Consider the following 23,889-nt stretch of genomic DNA (forward strand, 5'->3'; position numbering starts at 1 on the left):
TGGTGGGGGACGTCCCGAGTCTTCTCACCTGCAGCTGAGGACCGCTGAAAGGCCCCCGCTTCCTGGCTGCAGTGGTGATGTGGCTGTGAACCATTGGCGCAGGGCTTGCTTGGACCTGGGTGTTCATTGCTCTTGGGTCTGTACCTGCGGGTCACCTGGTCACTCCACAGTTATCCCTTTAAGGAACGGACAGTTTTCTAAAATGGCTGCACCATTGGATGCTCCCATAGCAGCACATAGAAGCCCCTTCAGTGTGGGCGCCTGTGGTTTGCCAAGTACTGTGCTGACCCACTGTGGGCCTCCTGTGTGTTATCCTTCATAGGATAAGGATCGGAGGCCCCGGGGCTTATGACAGAGGCCAGGGAAGAGAGAGCGGGATCCCTGAGGTTGTGTTGTGTGGCCAAGGGCCTCTCCTGCAGTCCTGCCCCAGGGATTGGTGGACAGATCTAAGTGTGGCCTCCAAGGCAGGTGGACAGGAAAATCACAGGAAGATCAGTCTTGAGTGGAGTCATGTAACAAACCAACACTGGACAGAGAGGCCGTGTCCAGGGCAGGAGCAGGAGCCCTGCAGAGGAACTGCCTTCCTCTGGGCCTGCAACTGGAAGTAGAGCAGGAGCCCAGGGAGGCCAAGAGCCCTAGAGGCCACCAGGCCTGGGACAAGTGCAGCCTAAGGGAGAGGGAGGACAGAGCGGGCCGGACTGGCCCTGACTGGTCACTGGAGCTCACGGGTGTGTGTAGGGGAACAGCCACACGACCCTGAAGGCCCTGCACGCAGGCTGTCCTGTCCACCCTGCCCCGTGCCCATAGGCCATTGAGGGTGTAGTGTGGAGCCTGGGTGTGTTCTTCTCACAGTCCTGATTTTTTGCTTTGATTGTTATTGTTGACTTTTGCAGCAGGAGGGGGAGGGGGCATAAGTCGACACATCCCAAGTTCAAGGGCCTCCATCCTCCTAAATGAGCACCTGGTAACCTGGACAGCTGCTGCGGCCCCTCTGGAGGGACAGAGGGAGGGCTGGTGGTGCCACCCTCCCCTGCAGAAGCTGGCACTGGACCTGTGGGGTTGCCACACATAACCAGGGAGTGAGGCCGGATGTCCCGAGAGAGCCAGGGGCATTGCTGCCCTGTACACTCACCGCAGCTCTTCAGGGAGGGGACCCGCCTCTCAACGTGGGCCTTCTTGGGTGCCCCTATTCTGTAGGCCATCAACCCCCACAGGTCTCCAGAGCTCCTCCATCCAGGAGCAACACTTTTTTTATTAAGGATTTTTTTTATAGTTTATTCTACAAACTCTGGCCCTCAAGGTCCTTTTCTCAGGGTTGGAAGATGACCAGCTGAGAAAGTGTGCACAGTTCCTCATGTTCTGTTACATTCATCTACCTGTAGGAAACCAGCCCTGCCTGGGTGTCTACAGGCTGGAGCAGGGCTGAGGAGCCCGGGGAGCAGCAGGAGGCCGACTGTCTCCAGAGCTCACTTAGAATGAGCCTAGGGGAGCGGGCCCCTCGGGCACCCTCAGTGCCTTTGTACCTCTGTGTGTTTTTATCCTGAGGCCAGATCTGTATCAGTAGCCCCATGGAGGGTGGTCACTGTAGCTTAGGAACACGAGGGGCCTCGTGTGATCCTGAGGATCTGGGTTTTGTGCATTGGTTTGTTTCATATTTATCCAGGGAGTTATTTTGGATCTGCTGCATTTATCAATTCTCCAGAAGTGGCATCTTCCCACTGGTAAATCCGGTGGATAGATTTTAAATATAGTGCCTATATTGCTGTATCTGGGGACCCAAAAAAGGAGCTATTTTGTTGCTTGCTTTCTTTTTTCCTGTGATGCCACAGCGCTCCTAGGTTTTAATCCAGTGCTGAGACCTCACAGTTTTCCATCTATGTGGGTCACACGGAACTCTGTCAGGGAGGCCGTGGTGTCCCTGGATTTCAGAGATGGAGTCACGTGATTCCACATTCTTTGTTTGCTGATGGATGTACCTCCTTGCTGATGTCCTCATTCTGTCACGTTTGCAAACTGGAGCTGCAGGGAGAGGGCCACCGAGTCTGAGCGCCATGAGGATCCAGATCTTCTCTGGTTCCCGTTTCCACCCGGCGTGTGCAAGCTCTGTGGAGGGGATCTGGCCAAGGTGTCAGCTGAGCAGGGCTGAGCAGGGCTGGGACTGGGCTTCTGGGACCTCAGCTCTGGCTGGTGCTTGAACCCGGCTGTGATCTGCTGAGCTGAGCTGAGCTTTCCTTTTTCTTCCCGCAGGGAGATTGTTTTGTGTTGCGATTGCTGACACAGAAGCAGTTCCGTATCCCTGTCCTCCAGCACACTCCTGGGGAAGTTGCCCACGTCTTCTGACCACCTTGCTTCACCCTCCTGTTCTCTCCTAAATCTCCTCTAGGCTTTGATGCTGAAGTGGGTCCTGCGAACGTCACTTAGGCCTTGACCAAATCCAGCAGTCCAAGCTCAGGTCCCGTCGCTTACAAGTGCTCCCTTCTCATCCCCCTGGGCTCTCTGTGCTCAGTCTCCCGCTCCTGGCCCTACATGGTGGGGTGCCCAGGGCCAGTGCTCAGCCTTCCTTTCCCTGCCTGTGAGTTCTCCTCAAGGAACTTATCCTTACTTTCCATTTAGACACTGATGGGTCCAGGGTTAGCTCTCCAGTCCTGGCCTCCTTCTGAACACCGCATTATGTGCTGAACTGCTTCGTTTGGGGGTCTAATAATGACCTTCACTTTGCTAGACCCCAACCAAGCTCCTGATTTTGTCACACCCTCTTACACCACAGATTTTCCCTTCCCTGCTTCTCCCTCTTAATAAATGTCACCAGCATCCAATAGACTTTGTTGCTCAGGCCTAGAATGTTAAAGTGAGTGGTGCTTGAAGCCGCTCCTCCTCTTGGATAAGCTGAGTTTGGGCTGATCTGGGCCTAGAGTGTGGCCAGGTTTGGTTCTAAGCCGCAAGTTGGACCTGGCTTCAGATCCTCATCCTCCCTGGACTAGGGGGCATCCTAGAGCAGCTGCCCTCAGGGGCACGTCAACTTTGCCGTGTGAAGAGGCCAAGCCAACTGTGGGTTTCAAGCCTCAGCTCATGTCACATCCAGAGATCTCAATGACTGAAGCAAGCTTCATGGCCAAGCCCAAAGTCAAGGGCTAGGGAAGTGCACGGTCCTCAGCAAAATGGTCACGCCCAACCCTAATGGTGTGGCACGTGTACTCTCCCGTCATGTAGCAGGCAGAGAATGGATATTTGCTGAATAAAAAACCTAATGTGCCACCTTAGAGAGGTGCTTAGAGGAGGAAATGCAAGTCGGTAGGTCTCCCAACAGGGTCCTTGGGATAAAACCCTGGATGTGTTTTAAAAGTTTGTGATGCTCTTGAGTGTTGGGAGTCGCCCCGGCTCCAAAGACTAACTTCCCCATCCCCATCCCCGGAGAAGAGCCATCCAATGGTGAGCCCTGCTGGCTCACATGATCCTGCCATCCAATGGTGAGCCCCACTGGCTCACATGATCCTTACCCACCAATTAGACTAGCCTTGCTGGCTCACATGATCCTTACCCACCAATCAGACTAGCCCTTCTGGTTCACATGATCCTTACCCACCAATCAGACTAGCCTTGCTGACTCACATGATCCTTACCCACCAATCAGAAAGCACCCCATGCCAACTGTCAAACCCTTCAACTATTAAACTGTCATAACTGTCAAACCACCCCCGGCTCTATAAATATGCAGAGCTGTTCCTCAATAAATGGGCATTTTCTCCAACGACGAGCCTTGTTAGTTCTTTCATTGGTGCTGAAACCTGGAAGGGGGAATGCCTCGCTGCTTGAGGGCCCCCCTTTCTCAAGGCTTGCTGACCTCGTCCACTCTTTCGAGTGCTGCTACTACTCACACACACCGGCTCTTCAGAGGTGAGTTCCTCTATCGGGTATCCAACTTCTAGATGAGCTACGCAGGGGCTTTGACCATGATCGTCCAGCAAACCTCTGACGCCCAATCTGGAGGAGAGAACGCACCCCACCACGACCTTCACGGTCACAGTGGACTCTCCGGAGCCCAGTTCATGAGCGGGAGGTACTGAGGGGTGGAAGAACAGGCACTCTCCTCTCTCTCTCTCTTTTTCTCTCTCTTAACCACCCTTGTCCCTCTCCTGACCTATGGGGGCCTCTTCTTCCCTCCCTGCAGACTCCCCCTTATTAAATTCTGCACACAAGATTGGCCTTACTATCAATTAGACAATCAAAAGTCAATGGCCCCCAGGAGGATCCCTAGATCCCACAATTCTCAGAGATCTGTTTAACTTCTGTGAGCGCTCAAAAAAGTGGAAGGAGATCCCCTACGTTGAGACTTTTCTCTTCTTCGTTCTCACCCCAAACTATCTGGCAGATGAACCTGTGCCCTACCTACCTCCCCCGTCGGCTCCGTCTAGCCCCTCAGGTGCTCCCCCTGACTCCGCAGACACCTTTAGTCCCCTCAAACTAGGTCCATCTCCCTAGTCCCACAAACCATGGCCCCCTTAAGAGAGGTTGCTGGACCTGAGGGCATTATCCTGGTACATGTCCCCTTCTCTATGAATGACCTTATGCAACTCAAGGGAAGGTTGGGTTCATTCACCACAGAAGAGAGTTTCAATGGGTCCTCCAGGCTTATAGCCTCATTTATATGTTATTGGCTAATACTCTCCTTCTGGAGGAACATACCAGAGTCTGGGAACTTGCCAGAGCCCATGCGGATGACTCACTGAGTTAATCCCAATCACCCTCCAGGGCCACTTGCTGCCCTAGAAACTCCTGACTGGGTTTATTATGCACAAGCTGGCCTACAGAGTAGGGACTGATTGGTCCTTTCAACCTTTCCAGAAGCCTGGGGACAGTAAGGACAATGGAAATGCCAAGGGATTGATAGCACATGAGCCAGTCCCTGAGTTATCTGTGAGGTGAATTCTGGGCCATTGTCTGATTAGATAGAAGTGGGCATCCCAAAACGGGGGATTATGTGAGTAAGCAACAGATCACCTACTGTAGAGGCCCACTTGTTCTGCCAGTCTGCAGCTGGGGTCTCTGGCAGATCTGACAAACGGAAGTGATCTGTTGTAGGGGGGTCTTATTGCGTGGGGAAAGGGTGAAAAAGGAGTGAAGGAAAGTAGTGAGACTCTGTGGACTAGAATGGAATAGAGAGTGAAGAAACTGGAAGAGTTGCTGGGGATCTTTGGGCCGATCCCCGGTGATAACGAAGAGTAGCGGAGAGGAGATAAAGCTCTGTAGGGCAGCTGATGGAGCCACTTGATTGGCCTTGGAATTTCCCATAGTAGTAAGGGAGGAGTCAGTTTGGGGCCTTGCAATGGATTATCCCCAGTTGGGAAGGCAGCCTGGAGGCTTGAAGTAGGCCAGAAATAAGTGTGAAATTAATGACTGCCATCCCTCTGGTGGTCAATAGCCCCCTTTCTTTCCAAATGGCTGTGTGGGAGATCAGGATATGGAAGACATATTATACAGGGAGAGGGTTTTTCCCTCCGCTAGCTCGCATGCCCTTGTGGCAGCTCTGAGTTCAGCTTGTTGGTTGGTGGTATTGGGTGGGAGAGGTTTTGCCTCTATGATGGATGAGAGGGAAACGACAGCATACCCCGCCACTTTAACCCCTTCGTGTACAAAGGAGCTACCATCTGAGAACCAGACGAGGTCCGAAGAGGGCAGGGTCCCTCAGAAATGGTGGTAGGGTAGGGTAAGATCATCTTTAATACCTCCAGGCACTTGTGGATGGGATCTTGTGTGGGAGAAGATGGGAGGAGGGAGGCAGGGTTTAGAACCCTGGAAGGAGGAAGTGACTGTAGCCCCTTGTAAGTGAGGAAATCCTTTAGATGGTGAGGAGATGAGATGGTTAGCGAGAAGCCAAAGGTAAGCTTGGGTGCTTCTTTCCGGAGGTCATGGGCCGCTGCTAGGGCCCTGAGGCATGGGGGCCAGCCCCTGATGGTGGGGTTGGATAGGTAGGCCACTGGTGCAAATGTGGGGCCATATTCCTGACCCAGAACGCCCAGACTTTGTCCCTGTTTTTCATGTCGGGGAGATGCAGGGCGGATGCCCTGAGGAGGGCCTTTTTAAAGAGCTTCCCTGCTGCTGAGGGTAGGGGTTCATCTTGGGGGCCCTTGGCCAGATTATATAGTGGCCTGGCGAGGAGGAAGAAATTAGAAATCCAGGCCTTGAAGTACCCAGCCAAACCCAAGAAGGAGAGTCTTTGGTCTTTGGTGTAGGTATAGACACAATAAGCTGTTTTCTGTCTGCTGTAATGACCTTTTTCCCTTGAGAGATAGAGAACCCTAGATATGTGACCTCTTTACATGCTATTTGGGCCTTTTGTGGAGAGGCCTCCTTAGAATGGTGCTTTATCATTCCCAGGTCCCATCAATTAGTTAGGGACAGGGACGGGGATGGTGGTGGTGGTGGTGGTGGTGGTGGTGGTGGGTAGGGGCTGATGACTTTGGGGATGAGCAAGATGGCAACATTTCCCAAGGTTCATTTTTCTTCTGCTTTATTCTGATTTCATAATTTATTCTCTAAGATATAGATTGCATATCCTTTTTGTGAAATGCTTGGAACCAGAAGGGTTTCAGATTTCAGAGTGTTTTTTTTTAACAATTCAAAATCCAAAATGCTTCAAAATCTGAAAATATCTGAGCATTGAGCATCCTGTTGCCACTTAAAAATTTTCAAGTTTCATTGTATTTTGGATTTTTATATTAGGGATGCTTAACATGTGTAACCAGAACTATTTTCACTCAAAACCTGTGGATCTACACAAATGGTTAATAGAGACTCATATGCCATCTGTGGGATTGGCAAAGGTTAACGTGACCCTCACTGTCCTGCCTGCTCCCTCCTCTTTAACCCTCCTCACTAGAAGCCTGGCGTGGGGGAGGAAGGGAACCAGCAAAGGGTGTGGGTTTCGTGGCCTGGCGCTCAGCGCCAGGTGCAGGTTGATGCCTGTGCACTTCTCAGGCCGTGGAGGGAGCTCTTTCTAATTCAGTGTATTTCCCACCCCTCCCTGGGGCAGCTCTTTGTACCTGTGTAGTTGTAAGTGACATGAGGCCAAGTGATTCTGAACTGGGCCACATATCCTTCCATCCGTCTGCTCCTGCAAGTCATGGCGGTCGCCAGCTCCTCATTTCAAGCATTCTTTTCACCTGCGCACCCTGGCACTCAGGAAGCCAGACCAAGCCAGAGGTGTACAGGCGTCCCCTCCCCACACAGGATTGTCTGTGCCTCAGTCATTGGGCACTGAGAGTGAGAGGGAGGCCTTTTTAGTCCTCATTATCCTGGTGATGTGACATCTGAGGGTGCATCTCTCAAGGTGTGCTTGGCCACCTGGAACAGGGGGTCAGGGCTCTGGATCCCTTCAGTGATGTGGGGACATTGTTCATGCCTGTTGGGTCTCAGTTCTCTTACCTGCTGAGTGTGGATGGGGCTGTTCTAAGGATCAAACTGAATGATCTTTGTAGAGATTCCAGGAAGCACTAAGTTCATAACACATGTAAGACATGTCATTTTGAATAAAACTGCAGTTCGAAAATTTATGGACAGTTTGTTCCAAAAGCACTTCAAGCCCATAACAATGATTCATCTCTCTCAGAACAGCAAATGCTGCATGAACAGCCCCGCTAATGGGCCCAAATGTACCACTGGTGCTGGGTGGGGAGGCACAGATCCAGAGACCTATTAGTCACTAAAGCAGCCTGGGACAGCATTCAGTGGGAGAGGACCACGTGTTATGAATTGAATATTGTCCCCACAGAACTCAGATGGTGAAGCCCTCGCCTCCGCTGTCCAGTGTGATGGTGTTGGGGGGCATATGGGGGGAAGTGAGTGGCTTCAGATGAAGTCATGAGAGGGTGGCCTTCATTGTGGGGCGCGTGTCCTCCTGAGAAGAGGGAGAGGGGCCGGGTATGTCTCGGTGGTAGAGTGCATGTTCAGCAGGTGTGAGGACCTGGGTTCTATTCCTAGCACCAAAAGAAGAGAGAGAGAGAGAAGAGACCTGAGAGTCCACTGCATGAAGATGCAGTGGGGAGGTGGCATCCATGAGCCTCCAAGGGCCTTCGTCAGAAGCCCAGTGTGCCTTCACCTTGATCTTGGCCTTCCCGCCTCCAAGCAGTGAGGGACAGATGTCTGAGGTTCAAGCCACCCAGTCTGTGGCACTTTGTGACATCAAGCCTGTGCTGACGGGGACACCATGGGGATCTGAAGACGGGGTCAAGTTCAAGGAGCTGGAGGAGGGGCATGTGTAGCCTGGAGAGGGGCAGATGTGGGGAGGGGCTGTGGGAAAGCCTTGGGATGTTTGAGGATCAGGTAAAGGTGTGACTCTTTGCATGGAGTGGAGAGGGAGTGAGAACACCCGGCAGAAGGAATTTCTGCAGTTTTTATCTAGTTCGGCTACAGACAGGGAATATTTGGGCTCGTAGGTGGTGAGCTCTGTACAGTACAGACTGTGTGGTCATCTTTCTCCAAGTCCTGCTCCAGAGGAGGTTGGGGCTGCTGCCCCCTCGTCCTCCGGTTCCAGCGTCCAGGTTGGACGGCAGGGGAACTGCTCTCCTGATAGTCAGGGGACATTCTATTCATGTCTCCTCCACCAGGTAGTAGTTGAACTCCTGAGACTTGACTCGAGATACTAAGGCTAACCTAACCTTTGGGCATTGCGTCTGCGAGGCCCTGAGGCTGCTGCAGGACAGAAAATGTCAGGCGCTTCATCGAGACGCAGAGGTCCAGGAAGGTTGGGATCATCTGCTAATAGGTGATCTGACCTAGTTCACGGAGCCGAGCTGCTGTTTTCCAGCCTGTCACCAGTGGGTGTTCACATCCACACGAGGATGTGGGGACATACTCGGGCAGGCCACCTGCACCGCATACATGTGTTCTCTTAGCCACTCACTTGCCATCCTGCAGCTCACCCAGCACCTGGGGGGTGCTTACCAGGTGCCAGGCCCAAGGTGAGACGCACAGGCTCATCCCTGGATGTGAGAGGCTTGTGCTCAGGAGGCGAAAGGGCCCAGAGTCCCAGGAGCATGATGACAGCAGTGCTCGGGCCGAGGTTCCCTGAGGAGCAGCACCTGCCCTTGGATTGGGTGGTGTTCGGAAGGGGTTCATGGGGTTGTGCTGAGCAGCAGAGGGGACCGACAGTGACACTGGGGTTTTAGAGGTGTCAGGAGAAGGTTGGGCTGGTGGAAACAGAGGATGCAGCAGAGGAGAGGCCAGGCGAGGCCGGGCAGGGATTGTGGAGGGGGAGGGTCTCCTGCACTGTGTGAAAACTCTGGGGTTGCTCTCCATGGGCACCGGGGAATTCTAGACAAGTGGCATCATGTTTGCATGTCAGAAAACTCACAGTGAAGACAGTGTTAGGAGTCGATGGAAGTAGCTGGAGCAAGAGAAGCCATAGCTTAGCTGAGCAGGGCAGCCGAGGAGGCCACGGCTGAGGAGGTGGGAGGATGGGGCTGGAGGGAGAGACTGCGTCAGGTGTGTCTGTGACCAGGTCACAGCGAACCCCACTGCTGTGTGTGACTGCAATGCACCAACAAGGAAAAGAAAAGACTTGTCGGGAGCTGTGGGTCTAGCTTGGTGTACTGTGCACACTTAGCAAGTGCAAGGCCACGGTTGCAACCCCTAGTGTGCGCACATGCACACACACACACACACACACACAGCCATGAGAGTAATGCATTTTGAAATACCATGTTGTAAATATGATATGTGTATGTGAATTAATCAGATATTTAAATATATATATATATTTAGACATGTATTTAACAGGTTGCTGAGTGCTTATTACAGACCTTCACATCTAAAGAGCACTTACCAGCTGAATTGGTCATTAATATTATTTGTATCCAAAACGATGCTGTCCTCTCCTGGCGATATTTCCCCACTCACTATTCTGTTCCATTATCTCACCATTTTAATTATTAGTGCTTCTTCGTGCATTTTGATAGGTGAAGGTGAGCCCCATGCCTTGGGTGCCCCTGCTCACCTCCATCCTGTGGGCTTCTGGAGAAGGCCTCTCAGGCTCCGGATGGCCCATGGAAGCTGGCCTTGAGTAAGCCTGCGATTTTTGCTCTTAAGCTCATGGCTGCGATTGTCTTCCTGATTGTCTGGAGTTTTATCAACTTCCAAACACTTCATCACAGGGTGGGGAGTTACACAACTCCTCAGGGGTCACTGGGTCTCTCTGTAGAAACCCCCACCCCTGCGGTCCCCCTGAGGTTGGGCCACCTGACCTACCCCGCTCTTTGGCTATGTGTGGGGTGTGCGGGGGACATAGCTCTGTTCTGAGCTGTGGCTGAGACTCCATGAGGTGCTGCATGAGCTGAGATGGTCAGAAGGCATTATTCTGCTGTCCCCATCTATCCTGGACTTGGTGTCCCTGTTTCTGAAGGAATAATGCTGGTTATCTATAAACTCCTAAGTTTGTCAACTGTGATGCTGAAAGAAGTCACGTCCTTCCTACGTCCTTCCTGTGTGGAGGCAGTGGAAAGACAGCGCCCACTTGATTTACACCTGGGCTCTTTGTTTTTGCTGCACAGTGGAGTCTCTGCAGCTCAGGCCGGATCTGCACAGACCTGGGCAGAGTGGCTGATTCTCCCAGCTGCGAGCAGGCAAGTGAGGCTCAGAGGACTTTGGGCTCCCGTGAGACAGGTGGGTGGCACTGCTGTGTCACCTGCCTGAGACTCCCTGTAAAAAGTGCTCCTTGGCTGGCTGCCCCAGAAACCCATTTCTAAGATTTCTAAAGTGGGGGTCATTTTTATTACTCCATGTTTGGAAAATTGGCCAATTCTCAGAGAAAATGAAACACTTTGGAGCCTCACCTCCCAGCACTCTGTAGCCTCCTCCCAGGGACCATGCCGCGTGGACGGCCATTGCTTCATTTCTTACTTACTATTGCACAGGGCAACCTCCTTCCGTTTTCACCTCTGCATCCTTGTGGGCCAATGTCGGCACACTTTGTTGTCCTATTTATGATCATACAAAACTGCACAGGAACAAGGAGGAATCGTGTTTTCGCTACGGCGTCTGCACGAAGCTCATCTTCCTGTTCAGAACCGTGTCTCGCTCTGCCGAGCGGGAGCCGTCTGTTTCATTCCATTTAGTAAGATGTCTGACGTTGTTTTAGGGGTTATTTCCAGGTGGACTGAGCATTTTCTGCTTTCACAAATAGATGGTCTCTGGTGTCGCGTTATCCTTGGTTCTTGCTGGAATGAAAAAGGCGGGTTAGTACTGGATGGACCGCCGGCCTCCATGCTGAGGGCAGACTGACTTCCCGCCGGAAAACGCTCAACCCAGGGACAGAGGCTGTCATCACCAGCATCAGTGTCCCTTCTCTGCCTTTTGCAGGCATGATTTCTGGTGGCATCCTTTAGCACAGATTCTCTTTTTATGCATGTGACTCTGCTGCGGAGTCAGAGCCCCTCCTACGAGGAGATTTTCTCATGGACGGCATTTCTTTCCCTTCTAAAGCCAGCAGACGGCTTCAGTGCACCTCAGATCTAACCTCTGTGGTCCATCACAGTGCTGAAGACCTTTCTGTGTGTCAGGCACTGGGTGTGGCCGGGTCCTGCCCTGGAGGAGGGCACCGAGAGGGGGCGCCCTGGTAGGTAGGAGGCTGTGTCTTAAGGATCCTCACAGGACACAGGCGTTCAGAGGGAGTGAGGGTGGGGCCCAGTGTGTTTGCAGAGGGGTGGGCCTAGTCCAGGGAGAGCAGCTAGGGCCAGCTCAGGGTGGTGAGCGGCCCTCGGGCTAGCCACCAGGCCTGGTGGGCAAGAAAAGGGCGTGGCTGGGTGGATGCCACCAGGAGGGCAGGACTGATGGCAGCTGGGGCCCAGAAGGTCTGAAACCTCAAACCGAGGGAGGGAGCTGGGATTGGCCTCAACTCCCCCATTTCCATCCACCCCTCTCAAGGTGCTTCCTGTTGGTGGGACTCAACCCAGAGGCCAGGGGGTGACTGGCCTCAGCCTCTGTCTGCCCTTTGTCTTCGACTTCCTGCCTCAAAGCCTCCCCTGGCTTTGCTGTCCCAGCCAAAATGGCTCAGGAGGCAGTGCCTGGAGCAGAGGGCAGGGACCAGTCCTCCCAGGCCTGCTGCCAGGCAGCCGCCCGTCCTCTCCCTTTGCCTCGGTGACCCCCAAGCCTACAAGTTCTTATCCGTCTGCAGAGACTGCAGCTGCTTTGGGCCAAAGAACCAGGGCCACTTTCAGAGAAGAAGCTGTCCTGGGTGCACAGATTCCCCCACTTGCTCCCGAGGCCGACTTTCCTGGCCTCTGCCATCGACTTGGGCTCCCCATGTCCTTGCCAGCAGTCTCTGGGGCTTGCTAAGTGAGCACATTAACATTCCACGGAGAATTCTTGCTGCTTTGTTGCACCTTTCTGGCAGATGAAATTGGGGGGAAAATAGGAGCACTCGGACCAAGAAATATGTAATTCATGGTTGTCACGTTGCACCGTGAGGAGTGACCTTTTGTGGGCTTGCTAAGTGGGTTCCTTTGTAATGGAGGAAACAATGCCACAGAAAGAGGGGGCACATCTCGTTAGGAACTGTCCTTCCCTGCGCGTCCTCAGTGGGTCAGCTTGCCTTCCTGGTCTTCATTTCTGTGTGGTTTTAGAATACGCTCCCTCCCAGTCTCTCTGTCTGCGCTGGGAAGGCTGCCCTTGGGAGCCAGGGAGTAAACACAGCTGAGACCTGTTTAGCTCTAAGGGGGATTTAATGACTTGAGTTGGAAGCTGTCTACTTACGTCAAACAAAAGAATTGTCGAGACCGTGCTAACCCAACCATATAGGAAGGAAGAGGGAGAAATGGAAATTTTCCACTGAAGTCACCGAGTTAAGTCTGAGGTCTGTTGTGCCCACCTGATGGTCTCCTTCCTTGACCCGTGGTGTCTGAAGTCTGTTTTCTGTTGCTAATTATACAGCATCGCAGACGGGTAAGTTATTCAGAAAAAAGGTTTGTTTTGGCTCATGGTTTCTAGTGCATGTCGAGGGGCAACATCGTGAAGGCCTTGCTGGCACAGTCCCTAGGCAGCATTCAGTGACAGACGGGGACCACTGGAGAGAAGAAAGAGAAGACTAAGTGGCTTTTATGCTGGACTCATTTTGGGGACAGCCCATGGGTGGGTTAGTCTATTAATAGCCTGGTGGATGGGGGTCACTTGGAGAGCTGAGCTCTAATTACTCCTGAAGGTCTCGCTGCTTAATATTTCATAAGGGGGACTGAATTTCAACCCAACTGTCAGGGGGCTGACCGTGTTCAAACCTTACACCTGGGGCCTGATCTGGTGAGACCATGGAGACCGAGTTTGTGGCTCATGAGGAAAGTCAGCAAATACTGGAGAAGGAAAAGGAAGAGGTCAGAATGAGAGAGCGGAAGCACACAAAAGAAGAAAAACACCTGGTGCAGTGAGCACGCCTGTGATCCCAGCACTCAGGAGGCTGAGGCAGGAGGATCGCAAGTTCAAACTTAGCCTCAGCAATGGAGAGGTGCTAAGCAGCTCAGTGAGACCCTGTCTCTAAATAAAATACAAAATGGGGCTGGGGATGTGGCTCAGTGGTTGAGTGCCCCTGAGTTCAATCCCTGGTACCCCCTCCCCCCAGAAAAAGAAGAAAAAGATAAAAGGATTTAGTCATCTCTTCATTTTAAAAAATTATGTAACCCATGTACCTGCAGTCCATTCATTTTCTTTGCTGCATAGTATTTCTTTTCATGAATGTAGTACCATTTATTTATGATTCCTCATCATATTGTCAATGCTGGGTGCTTCCTTTCTGTGAAATTTCCTAGATTTAAAACATGGAGTAGTAGAAAGAGCCATAAGGATGTGTGTGTGTGTGTGTGTGTGTGTGTGTGTGTGTGTGTGTTGGGGGTTGGGAAGAATTCTTATTCTGTTTCCATCATTTTTTGATGGTTAAATAATCAATTCTTCTGCTCCTCCATTTGCTCATCTCTAGGTGGCATGGTACTGTCTATCTTGCCAGCCTAATAGAAAAATGATAAAAAAGCATTTAAAAAACTTAAAGCCTAAGCAGTCCCCATCAATGGAGAGAGGGTGGACATCCAGGGAGCTTTGCCACGGGTTCCTGCCAGGATGCTTCCCATTCCGTAAGTCCCCGTCTTGGGGACACAGTGGGGGAGCATGCGTGTAGGGCAGAGAAGAGGCCCGGAAGCTGGCGGTTCTTGCTCTAGACAGAGTGGGACTAGGTCAGCCCTCCCCAGCTGCCCATTGCAGGGCCACAGATTTAACGCCACAGGCCAAATAGCCTCAGGGACAAACAGTAGAGAATAACAATTCAGGAATAAGAATGGTAGAGACAAGAGGGATACCATGTACACTGCTTACGTGGAGTCTACACTGTCCCAGGCAGCACCAGGAGCTTGGGGGTGACCTGGAGCATGCAGAAGGGTGGCCTCGGTGGTTCCAGGCCAACACGGCACCATGTGACGTAAGGGAGCTGGGTATATGGATGTTTTCTACTGCCAAGGGGTCCTGGACACGGAGGGACAGCTGTATCCAAGAGGAACGTGCCTGAGGACTGCTGAGTAGCGTCTGGTTTCCTCTTCCTGCCACTGAAGGGACCCCTGGGTTTTCTACCAGGGCTCTGCCCCCTCCAGGCTGGCGAGGGGGATGCCCTCCTCCCTCCCTACCCCTCCCTCCCTCTCTCCCTCCCCCTCCCTCCCCCTCCCCCTCACCCCTCCTCCCTCCTCTTTCCCTCCCTCCTCCCTCCCTCCCCCTCCCCCTCCTCCCTCCTCTTTTCCACCCTCCCTCTCTCCCTCCTCCCTCCCTCCCTCTCTCCCTCCCCCTCCCTCCTTTTTCCCTCCCTCCCTCCTCTCTCCCTCCCCCTCCTTCCCTCTCCTCCCTTCTTCCCCTCTCCCTCTCCCTCTCTCCCTCCTCCCTCCCTCCCTCTCTCCCTCCCCCTCCCTCCTCTTTCCTTCCCTCCCTCCTCTCTCCCTCCCCCCTCTTTCCCTCTCTCCTCCCTTCTTCCCCTTTCCCCCTTCCTTTCCCCTCCCCTCCCTCTCTCCCTCCTCTCTTCCTCCTCCCTCCCTCCCTCCTCCCTCCCTTAGAAACTTAGGGAGTCTGGTGCAGGGTCAATTAGATCAAGCCTGTTAATTCTGTAGTGTGTTCCTCTGTATCTTTGCTAAATTTTTGTCCTGATCAGTTCAGTACCAAAAAATGTGTTGATATTCCCCATCGTCATTGCACATTTTTGGATTTCTCCCTGGGTTTTGCTGTATGTATTTTGAAGCTATATTGTTAGGTGAATGTTATTTCTAATTCCTTATAGCTTCCTGCTGAATGTTTACCTTTATAAAAGTGATAAAAAGTATTATATATATATAATAAAAGTATTATATATATATATATATATATATCCCTGCACAGCTATTTGCCTTTATTTCATCTTATGTTAACATGACTATTCCAATGGTTATTATTTATCTTTACATCTTTTCTCTACTCATTTCCATTCCATGATTTTTTGTTGATTACATTAGTTTTCAGTAGCTGCTATAACATATTGCCACAAACCTGGTAACTTTAAATAGCAGAAACTGACACTCTGTTCTGGAAGCTGGAAATCTGAAATCAAGGTGTTGATAGGGCCATGGTCCCTCTGAGAACTCTACGGAAGGAAGTGCTTATTTATTTGCAGCTTCTTGGAGTTGTTTGAGGTGCTTGGTGTCCCTTGGTTTGTTGCTGTGTCCTTCACGACCTTCCCAGTCATCAGATTCCCTTTTCCCCTACATGTGTTGGACTCTCCGTATCCACATGCAGATTTCCCTCTCACAAGGACACCAGTAATCTTGATCTTGATTCTCTATCAAGGATCCCATTCTGAGTGCATACTAATTTTGAGGGGACACTCTTCAACCAAGTACCTTCACACTATAAAATTATGGAACATGTAAGGTACGTAAATGACATGAAATGCACAAATATCCCTGTGTCTGCCATCCAGCCTAGGAAATGAAACCTCGTGGACAATTGACCTGTCCTCTGCACGTCTCCTGTTGATCCCTCTCTCGCCCTCCTTCCGGGAGGTGCCGCGTGCGGTGCTCAGTCTTTCACTGTGTGTATTCTGAACAACACTTGGCTACTCTTGTCCAGTCCAATTTGTGTTTTAACTCGGGTCTTTGGTCCGCTTACTCAGAGTTGCTGACCCTTTTGGGTCATATCCACCGCTGTATTTTGTGTTGTTAATTGACCATGCCATGCTCTTAGTTATTTCCACTCTCCAACCATTCGTCTCTAATTTTTAAATGATTGGAATTTAATTATTTTCTCTGTTCTCGCTGATGACTTAAGATTTTTGATTTAACTTATGTAATGTCATTATACATCTCCAATTTTGAAGTGATACCTAACGAAATCTAAATTTGGTGCCTATTTCATCTCCATTAGGACTGTGTTAACCTTAATTGTTCTCATTTTACGTGTTATTATTTGGAACTTTAAGTCTCACTTGGTTTTTTACGCCTTTAAATCAGTCCTCGTCGTCTTCTGTGATGTAGGAACACTGGCTTAGACCTACAGCCGATTTCCTCTCTTGCTTGGATCTCATTCCTCTCTTCCCAGGTTGGTCTCCTGGGTCCAGAAGACCTTGGTCTGCAGAGCGCCCCACGGTGGTGAATGTCTGCAGAGCGACCCACCGTGGTGAACCACTCCCGTTGTGTTCTGTACTGTGCCTGAGCCAGGAGCAGTGGGTTAGCTGGTTCCATAGGGTTGCGGTGGCTTCTCCTCTGCGGAGGTGGAGGCCATGTGTCCGTCCTGGGGCTTCTGCTGGGATGGGGAGCAGTGCGCTGATCATTCATGTGCTGTGAGGACGTTTGAAATCCCCTATTCTATTTGAAGTGGCTGCCACGTTGTGCCAGGGGACAACCGGCTCCTTCCTCTTCCTCCCATAGCATCGTGCTCACTGTCCCCCCCGGCCTCTGGGTCTACGGATCTACTCTCCACTTCCAGGGTTGACTCTTCAATTACACCTGAGTGGGATCTTTATGATCTTCTGGATGCGTTAAATTTTTCATTCCATTATACAATCTTTCTTTTATAGAAGTCTTTATCTTCTCGATGTTTTCCAGACCTGCCTGGTGGGATTTCCCAATGCCTTGTTCTCCTTTAGGACTTGAATCCTTTTTAAACCACACTGTTTTATGGCCCACCCTTGTCATGTCGTTTCACCTAAAGTTATGAGTCCTGGGGTTCTGTGTCTGTTTCTACGTGTTGGGTCCCTTCTGGGGGGCTTTTGGGACTCCTGTGTGGCCTGGTGGAGTCAGACTCCAGCCCAGCAGGCCCAGGTTCGGGGGTCTTCTCTTCCTCCCCACCGGGCACATTTAGAGACCATCTCCTTGGTCATGTCGCTGCACTGTCTTTGGGTTTATTTTTAAACAGTCTCACCTTTTTTCCAGGCCATTCCATCCAAGGGCCCAGCATTTGACAGCTGTTCCCATTCAGTCCCACTTCTACAGACACCAGAGTCTCTCACCTGTGGGCTTGAGCTCTAAAGAGCTTCACCCACGAGCACCAGCCCCGGGGCTCGGCTCAACAGCCGCAGCCTCCGTTCTGATGTGAGCTTACCTCGGGAGCATCCCTCCCACCCCGGTGGCTGTGTAGGTCACACGGTTCAATATTCCTTTATTGAACATTTCTGTGTTTTACTGGAAAGTCTTATGGTGTCTGACCGTCCATTTGATCTTGCTGGAAACAGAGTTGTCAATCATAGAGGGTTTTAATGACTTTATTGAGGGGTTTTATGGATCCCACATCCTCCCTCTCTTTTAACGTGTTCAGCTTCATGGGTTTTAGTGTATTTACAAGGTTTTGCAGCCGTCACCACAGGCTCACCCCAGGACATCCCCATCAGCTCAGAAACAAACCTGTCATGCTCCGCCTCTTGCCCGGGTCCCCCAGCCCTCAGCAGCCACTGCCACATGGTTTTTCTCACGGATTCATAGGTGGCCCAGAAGCAGAACCTTGTACGTGTGTGCTCATGATGGCTTTGTGTACTTGAGGTGCTTTCAAGACTCACCAGTGTGCCATCATGGAACGCTACTTCCTTTTTCTTTTTGTTGCCAAGTGGCCCGCTCTGTGCGCCTAGCACATCTTGTTTACCCATCCATCAGCGGACGGCATTGGTCCGTAGGACTAAGGCTGCTGTGAGCATCATGCACAGGTTTCCTGTGGACATCATGCTTGGACGTGTGCCCAGGAGGGCACTGCTGGGTTTGGTGGTGACTGGTGTGGTGGACATCTGCAAGCTCCTCTCCAAGGGTCCGCCCTCTCCGCACCCCCACTAGTCCTTTTCTGCTGTGAGTGGGAGGTGAGCCTGGCCCCACATCGGTCCTAGACATGCCAGGAGTTTTGAGCATGGTCAACACGATGCTCTTGGATTATTGTCACACACTGACGTGGGGTGTGAGGCGGCAGCAAGGAAATGGGCAGGGGCTCCGGGGTAACCTGCTCTGGGTTGAAGGGGTGCCTTCCGGGAGGGCGGCGGGAAGGAGGCTGGGCCTCCTGGGGGACACGTGGAGGGTGGAGGTGGTTCCCAGGCAGAGAATGGTGTCCTGGGGTTGGGCTGAGCTGCTGGCCTGGCCTTTGCTTTTCCTGACATCATAGAAAATCCATTTCCGTTTTCAGAGAAGCGGGAAAGAGAGCAGGACCTTGCCATGGTGTGACGGAGACCCAGGTGTGACTGGGGCAGACTGATTGGCACGTGCCCTGGCTCTGGAATCCTGCCTGGGGCTGGTTTCCCTCCATGGAGGCTGGGGGAGCTGCTCACATCCCTGGTCCCCATTCCTGTGTCATGGTGGCAAGGAAAGGACGGATACCGGAGATGGAGGAGTGTGCGTGTGCGTGCGTGCGTGCGTGCGTGCATGTGTGCACCTGTGCATGCCCTGAGTTGCTTAACATCTGGAATGGCCACGGGGAATGGTGCCTAGGGGCAGAAATTTCCTAGCCTTGCACCAGAGCCTCTCCTAACTCTGGGGTCTATACGTGGCCATCCCACTGTCTACCCTACAGTGGCTCAAGGGGGCCAGGTTCCCTGGGGGCTCCCTGGGGCCTCCCCGTCTCTGGGGAGGCTCCTTTCTGGGGCTTTCCACTCAGCACGGTTATTGCCCTTGTGGCTTCTTTTCTTCTCTGTGATTTATTCTCAGACATTTTGTATTTCCTTTTGCTATTAGATGAAATTTAAATAAAGCCATTAGGTAAAGAGCTATGTCAGGCCGTTACACGCTCTGAACTCGTGATAAAATCAATCTGCTTGTTGCTCTCGGTGCACATGAGACAGAATCCCTGCAGCTCGGCAGCTACCTGCCGTTGGCTCTCTGGGTCTGTGCTGGGTGGGTTCCTTCCAGCAGATGCAGTCCTGCTGTGACGGCCCCCCAGGGAGGACACCAGGCAGGGATAGGCCCAGTCCGCCCTTCCCAGGTCCCTCTGGCCCTGGTCTCCCAGTTCAGGGGACTCTCCTTCTGATGACCTGTTCCACTACAGTTCCCAGGAGGAGGGAGTCACTCCCACCTGGAAGCCAGCCTTGGACCCCAGACCAGCCTGGCCCAGCTGTCCTCTGCACACAAGTATCTTCAGGGCACATACCGGGATCCGGACATCAAGTCCGTGATTTTTCTCTGACAGCTGATGTTAAACTTCTCCACTGAGGCTCCATCTGAGATTGGCATGTCCTGGTTGGTGGTTTTTCAAATAATTCTCTTTCTCCCTCTTTTCTAGGCTTATCCAAATCCCTGGGGCTCATTGAAGGTTACGGTGGGCGGGGCAAAGGGGGCCTTCCTGCTACCCTTTCCCCGGCTGAAGAGGAAAAGGCCAAGGGTCCCCACGAGAAGTACGGCTACAATTCCTACCTCAGTGAAAAGATCTCGCTGGACCGTTCCATCCCGGATTATCGTCCCACCAAGTAAGTCCTGGCTCCTCCCGAGGGCTGGCTGGGTCTCGGGCTGGGCTGGACTCTGGGTCTGGGACTTTTCCTCTGGGGCGTCGTAACTGGTGAGTCTCCTCCAGTTCCTCAGCCCAGGACTCCTGCTGCTTGTGAAATACTCACCAAAAAAGTGAAATGGAAACATGATCCGGAAACACACAGGGAGGTCCTCCTGACAGACGTGTGACGTTTTAGATGTCACCATTACCCCTACCTAAATGTTGGAGTGGAGTGCGTCATCTATGAGTCTGCTTTCTGTACAGGATTTGAGCCTATGATGTATTGTTTTTATTACATTTTTATTGGATGTTGTATCATGAGCATTTGGGGATGTTATTAATTATGGAAATTATTTCTATGGTTGGGAATTTAGGTTATTTTCCACTTTTCTTTGTTCTATATAACACGAACGTTTTCCTGATTCACAGCTCTATGTGTTTGGATTTGGTATTTATCTTCTTAATCCACATTTCTGAAGGTATAATCCTTATGTCACAGTAGGAATGGTTTTGGAAGTTCTGGGTGTATACTGTATTATTTTCTTCCAAAAACTTTATAGCAATTTCTACTTTTACTGGAATTTTGCTAAAGTTTTCTAATACCTTATACGAGCATTTAAAAAAATTTTTTTAGTTGTCAATAAACTTTTTAAAAAATTTTAGTTGTAGATGGACACAATACCTTTATTTTATTTACTTATGTGGCACTGAGGATCGAACCCAGTGCTCTATGCATATGAGGCAAGAGCCCTACCACTGAGCCACAACCCCAGCACCTGTGCATGAGCATTTTAGAAATGCTTTTCCAGGTCGATAGGCAAGACAGCACATCCCGTTATTGTTTCAAATTACACTTTATTTTGTTTGAAATTCTTGACTTTTAAAAGGTTTGGCTGCATCTTGTCAGAGAAAATGGCAACCCATAAGAAAAGCTAAAAACAAAAACCTCGTGGGAGGTTTTTGTTTGGTGCTCTAAAATGTAGGAAGCATTTTCTTTGTTCGATAGAGGAAGTTTGCATGGGGACTCTAGGTGCTGGGGAAAAGCCCCTGTTTTCCCCATGAGACTCCAGCTTAGCTTCTCAAACAGAGTCTCCATTCTCTGTTAGATTGGTAGTGTCTCTTTTTTCCATTTAGAGTGTGCCCTTGCTTGGAGAAGATTATTTCCTTTTCAAATGGATTTTGTGCAAATCAGTTAAGTATCCTGGTTACTGAGAAAAATAAATTCAAGATAAAGAAAATTATCTTAAATGGATTTAAAATTGCAGCATTAGCTGAGAAACCTGTTAAGTCTCTCTCTGCCTAATAAGCATACATTCATTTGGAATCACCAGGAAAATATACATCACCCCTGTTGCAAGCTATTCTGTGTTCCTGGACTTGTGCTCTGAAAAACATCTGGCTGTTTTCATTTCCTGGTGTTCTCTGATTAGCCTTTCTTATTTGGATGTTGGCAAATAGACGTGGCCATTTTTTTTCCCTCTGAGAATGAAATTGCCTCCAACGTGGCAACAGTAAATGGGTAAACTGAACAAATATTAGTGAGCACCTACTAGGTGTTGGCTGGTTTTCCCTTGGGTTGCAGTAGAGCGGTAGCTGAGCCTTGGTCAGGGCCTACTCACTGCCTGTCTGGGGAGGGGGACAGAGGTGCCAGCAGACCCACTCAGCACAAGATGACTGGTGACGTGGGCCCCACTGGAGATATACGCAAAGTATGGGGAGCATCTGAGCATCTCCTGCTTGAGATGATGCTTGGCCTCCATCTTGAAGGACAGTTAAGGGTTAGAAATGGAAGAGACAAGGGGTTAGGGTGGACCAGGCAGTGCATCAAGAGTGTTTGTGGTGTGCTCTGGGAGGACTGCTCAGGATTGCTGCATGGTGTCATACAGCAGCATGAACTCATCATTCATCTGGTCCCCTCTGAAACTATTAAAATTAAAGGGACAGAGAAAATGGCAACTGTAAGGAAAGCTAAGCAGGTTAGGAGACAGCAGGGAAGAAATACCGGGGAAGCTGAGCCCTAGCTCCTTAGGAGAAGGGTAAGGCAGGAGGGCGCAGCCAGAATTGAAGAGAGACCCCGGAATTGAAGGCGCAGGTGTTTTCCGTGCACAATGGTGGACTGCAGTAGGAGAGCAGCAGTTCTCTCTTCTCGTCCTTGTCCAGCTCTGCGGAGCCAGAGAGTGCCCTTCCCTGCCTGCCAGGACTCGGGAGCTCTAGTTCATGGAGGTGGCCTAGCATAGGGGATGCATGCTCTGTGCAGAGGCTCTGCAGCCTCGCTGTGCCCTCGGGCCTCAGACCCTGCAGGCTCCATCTGGAGGACACTGCCTGGCTCAGGGGAGAGGCCAGTAGACCTCACAGTTGGTGGGCACCCCACAGTGATCAGGTTCTGCTCATTTGCTGTTACCCGTGTCCTGTGGTAAAGCCATGTCCTTTGTCACAAAGCTGTCTTGCTCGAAAATAAGGAAGGTGAGACAAGGGCCCTTGATGGGCGTCTCAGCGTCTCTGTCGTAAGTGAGCCGGACAACTGACCCATAGGACGACACTGGCCACAGAGACACTGAGAGGAAGCAGCCTGGCATCTTCAGGACTGTGACAGGCCTAGGTCATGGAGAGCTGCAAGTCATTCTGTTTACAAAAGAAGAATAAATCGCTCTGTTGTGGTAGTAATCGGAGTAAAAATGAATTTTGGAAGTTAAAAATTAGGTGGGAATAAATAATTCAGTGAAGGATTGGAAGACAGAATGGAGGAAACCTTTTGAAAAATGAAGGGTGGGGAGAGATGAAAATAGGAGAGGGAAGATCAAAAAAAATTAGCTCCGTCCAATGGGTTTGACCTTCATTAATAGGACTATCAGAGAGAACAAAGGAGGAAATCATCAAACGGGGGACAAGAACATTTTGCAGGACCGCAGGACTCGAGCTTTCAGGTGACAAGATCCCACGCAGTGACGACGGGATTCACGAGAAGCAAAGAAAACCAGACCCACATCAAAAGATCCAAACATAAAAGTTCAAAACAGCTTAGATGCACAACAAAGTGTCGTGAGAGAAAATGCAGATCAAATGCTGGCCTCAGATTTCTGCATTGCAACATTGAGAGCCAGAAGACCGGAGAGCGACACCCATATCGTTTGGAGAGTGAATCATTTTCGGCCTGAGGAGTTCTCAGTGGGCCACAGCACGCTCTGAGCTGGGAGCGAGTGCAGAGTAGGTGGGAAGCCATGTGGGGTCTCCATAGCCCTCCTTCCCTGCCACCTGTTCTCAGGACGCTGCTCAAGCCTGGGCTCCAGGGGGACAAAGAGGTGACATGAGCAAAAGCAGAAGTAGTGAAGGCAGATCCCATAAAGATAATAAGGGGTGGCCCCAGGTGACGGCTGTGGGGCAGGCCAGGAGATCGACCATCCCTCAGTCCTGGGACTGAGTTGTTTGCCTGGTTGTTTGAATGCAGGGAGATTATTTTAAGCGTTGTTTCAAAAGACTTGGGATTGTTCACTGAGAGACGGGGAAAACCAAGCTTGTGGAAAAAAAGCAAAACAACCATAACTACAGAAACAAAACAGAAGTCCTCCAAGAAAAGGAATGCAGCACTGCGTACTGTGGCTCCGCCGTGTGACATCATCACACACACGTGGCCATCGAAGGTCGACTTCAGCGCGCGCGGATCATGGTATAACTATACAGGAAGGGGCAGAAGGTGCATGAGGTGTGGGTACCGTAAGAAGGTTAAATCTTCCATCTTTTATAGCAGAAAGTCAGTGGAAAATGTGGGAGCCAAGGCAACATAGTTCTTGTTATTTAGAAACGGGGAGATGACAGAAGGGACAGGAGTCTATTTTTGTTTGAATAAAATTTCAATTAAAACCATACATATAAATATACCCCCCCAAAATTAAGTGGGCGGTCAGCAGGGTGAGGGTATGGTAGAAGAAAGAGCTGGGGGACAAGGTCAAGTGGCATGGA

General features: G+C 51.0%; 1 protein-coding gene across 4 annotated transcripts in view; it reads left to right on the forward strand.

The window, feature by feature from the left end:
• Positions 1–23,889, forward strand: part of Galnt17 (polypeptide N-acetylgalactosaminyltransferase 17) — a 355,262-nt gene that overhangs the window by 122,787 nt on the left and 208,586 nt on the right. For all 4 annotated transcript variants that reach the window (XM_078023947.1, XM_078023950.1, XM_078023948.1 and 1 more), the window contains exon 2: positions 19,729–19,912. In XM_078023947.1, the coding sequence (XP_077880073.1) occupies positions 19,729–19,912 (184 nt within the window). The remainder of the gene's footprint in view (positions 1–19,728; positions 19,913–23,889) is intronic.

Source organism: Ictidomys tridecemlineatus, chromosome 10 (assembly GCF_052094955.1).
Source record: "Ictidomys tridecemlineatus isolate mIctTri1 chromosome 10, mIctTri1.hap1, whole genome shotgun sequence".
Lineage (NCBI taxonomy): Eukaryota > Metazoa > Chordata > Mammalia > Rodentia > Sciuridae > Ictidomys > Ictidomys tridecemlineatus.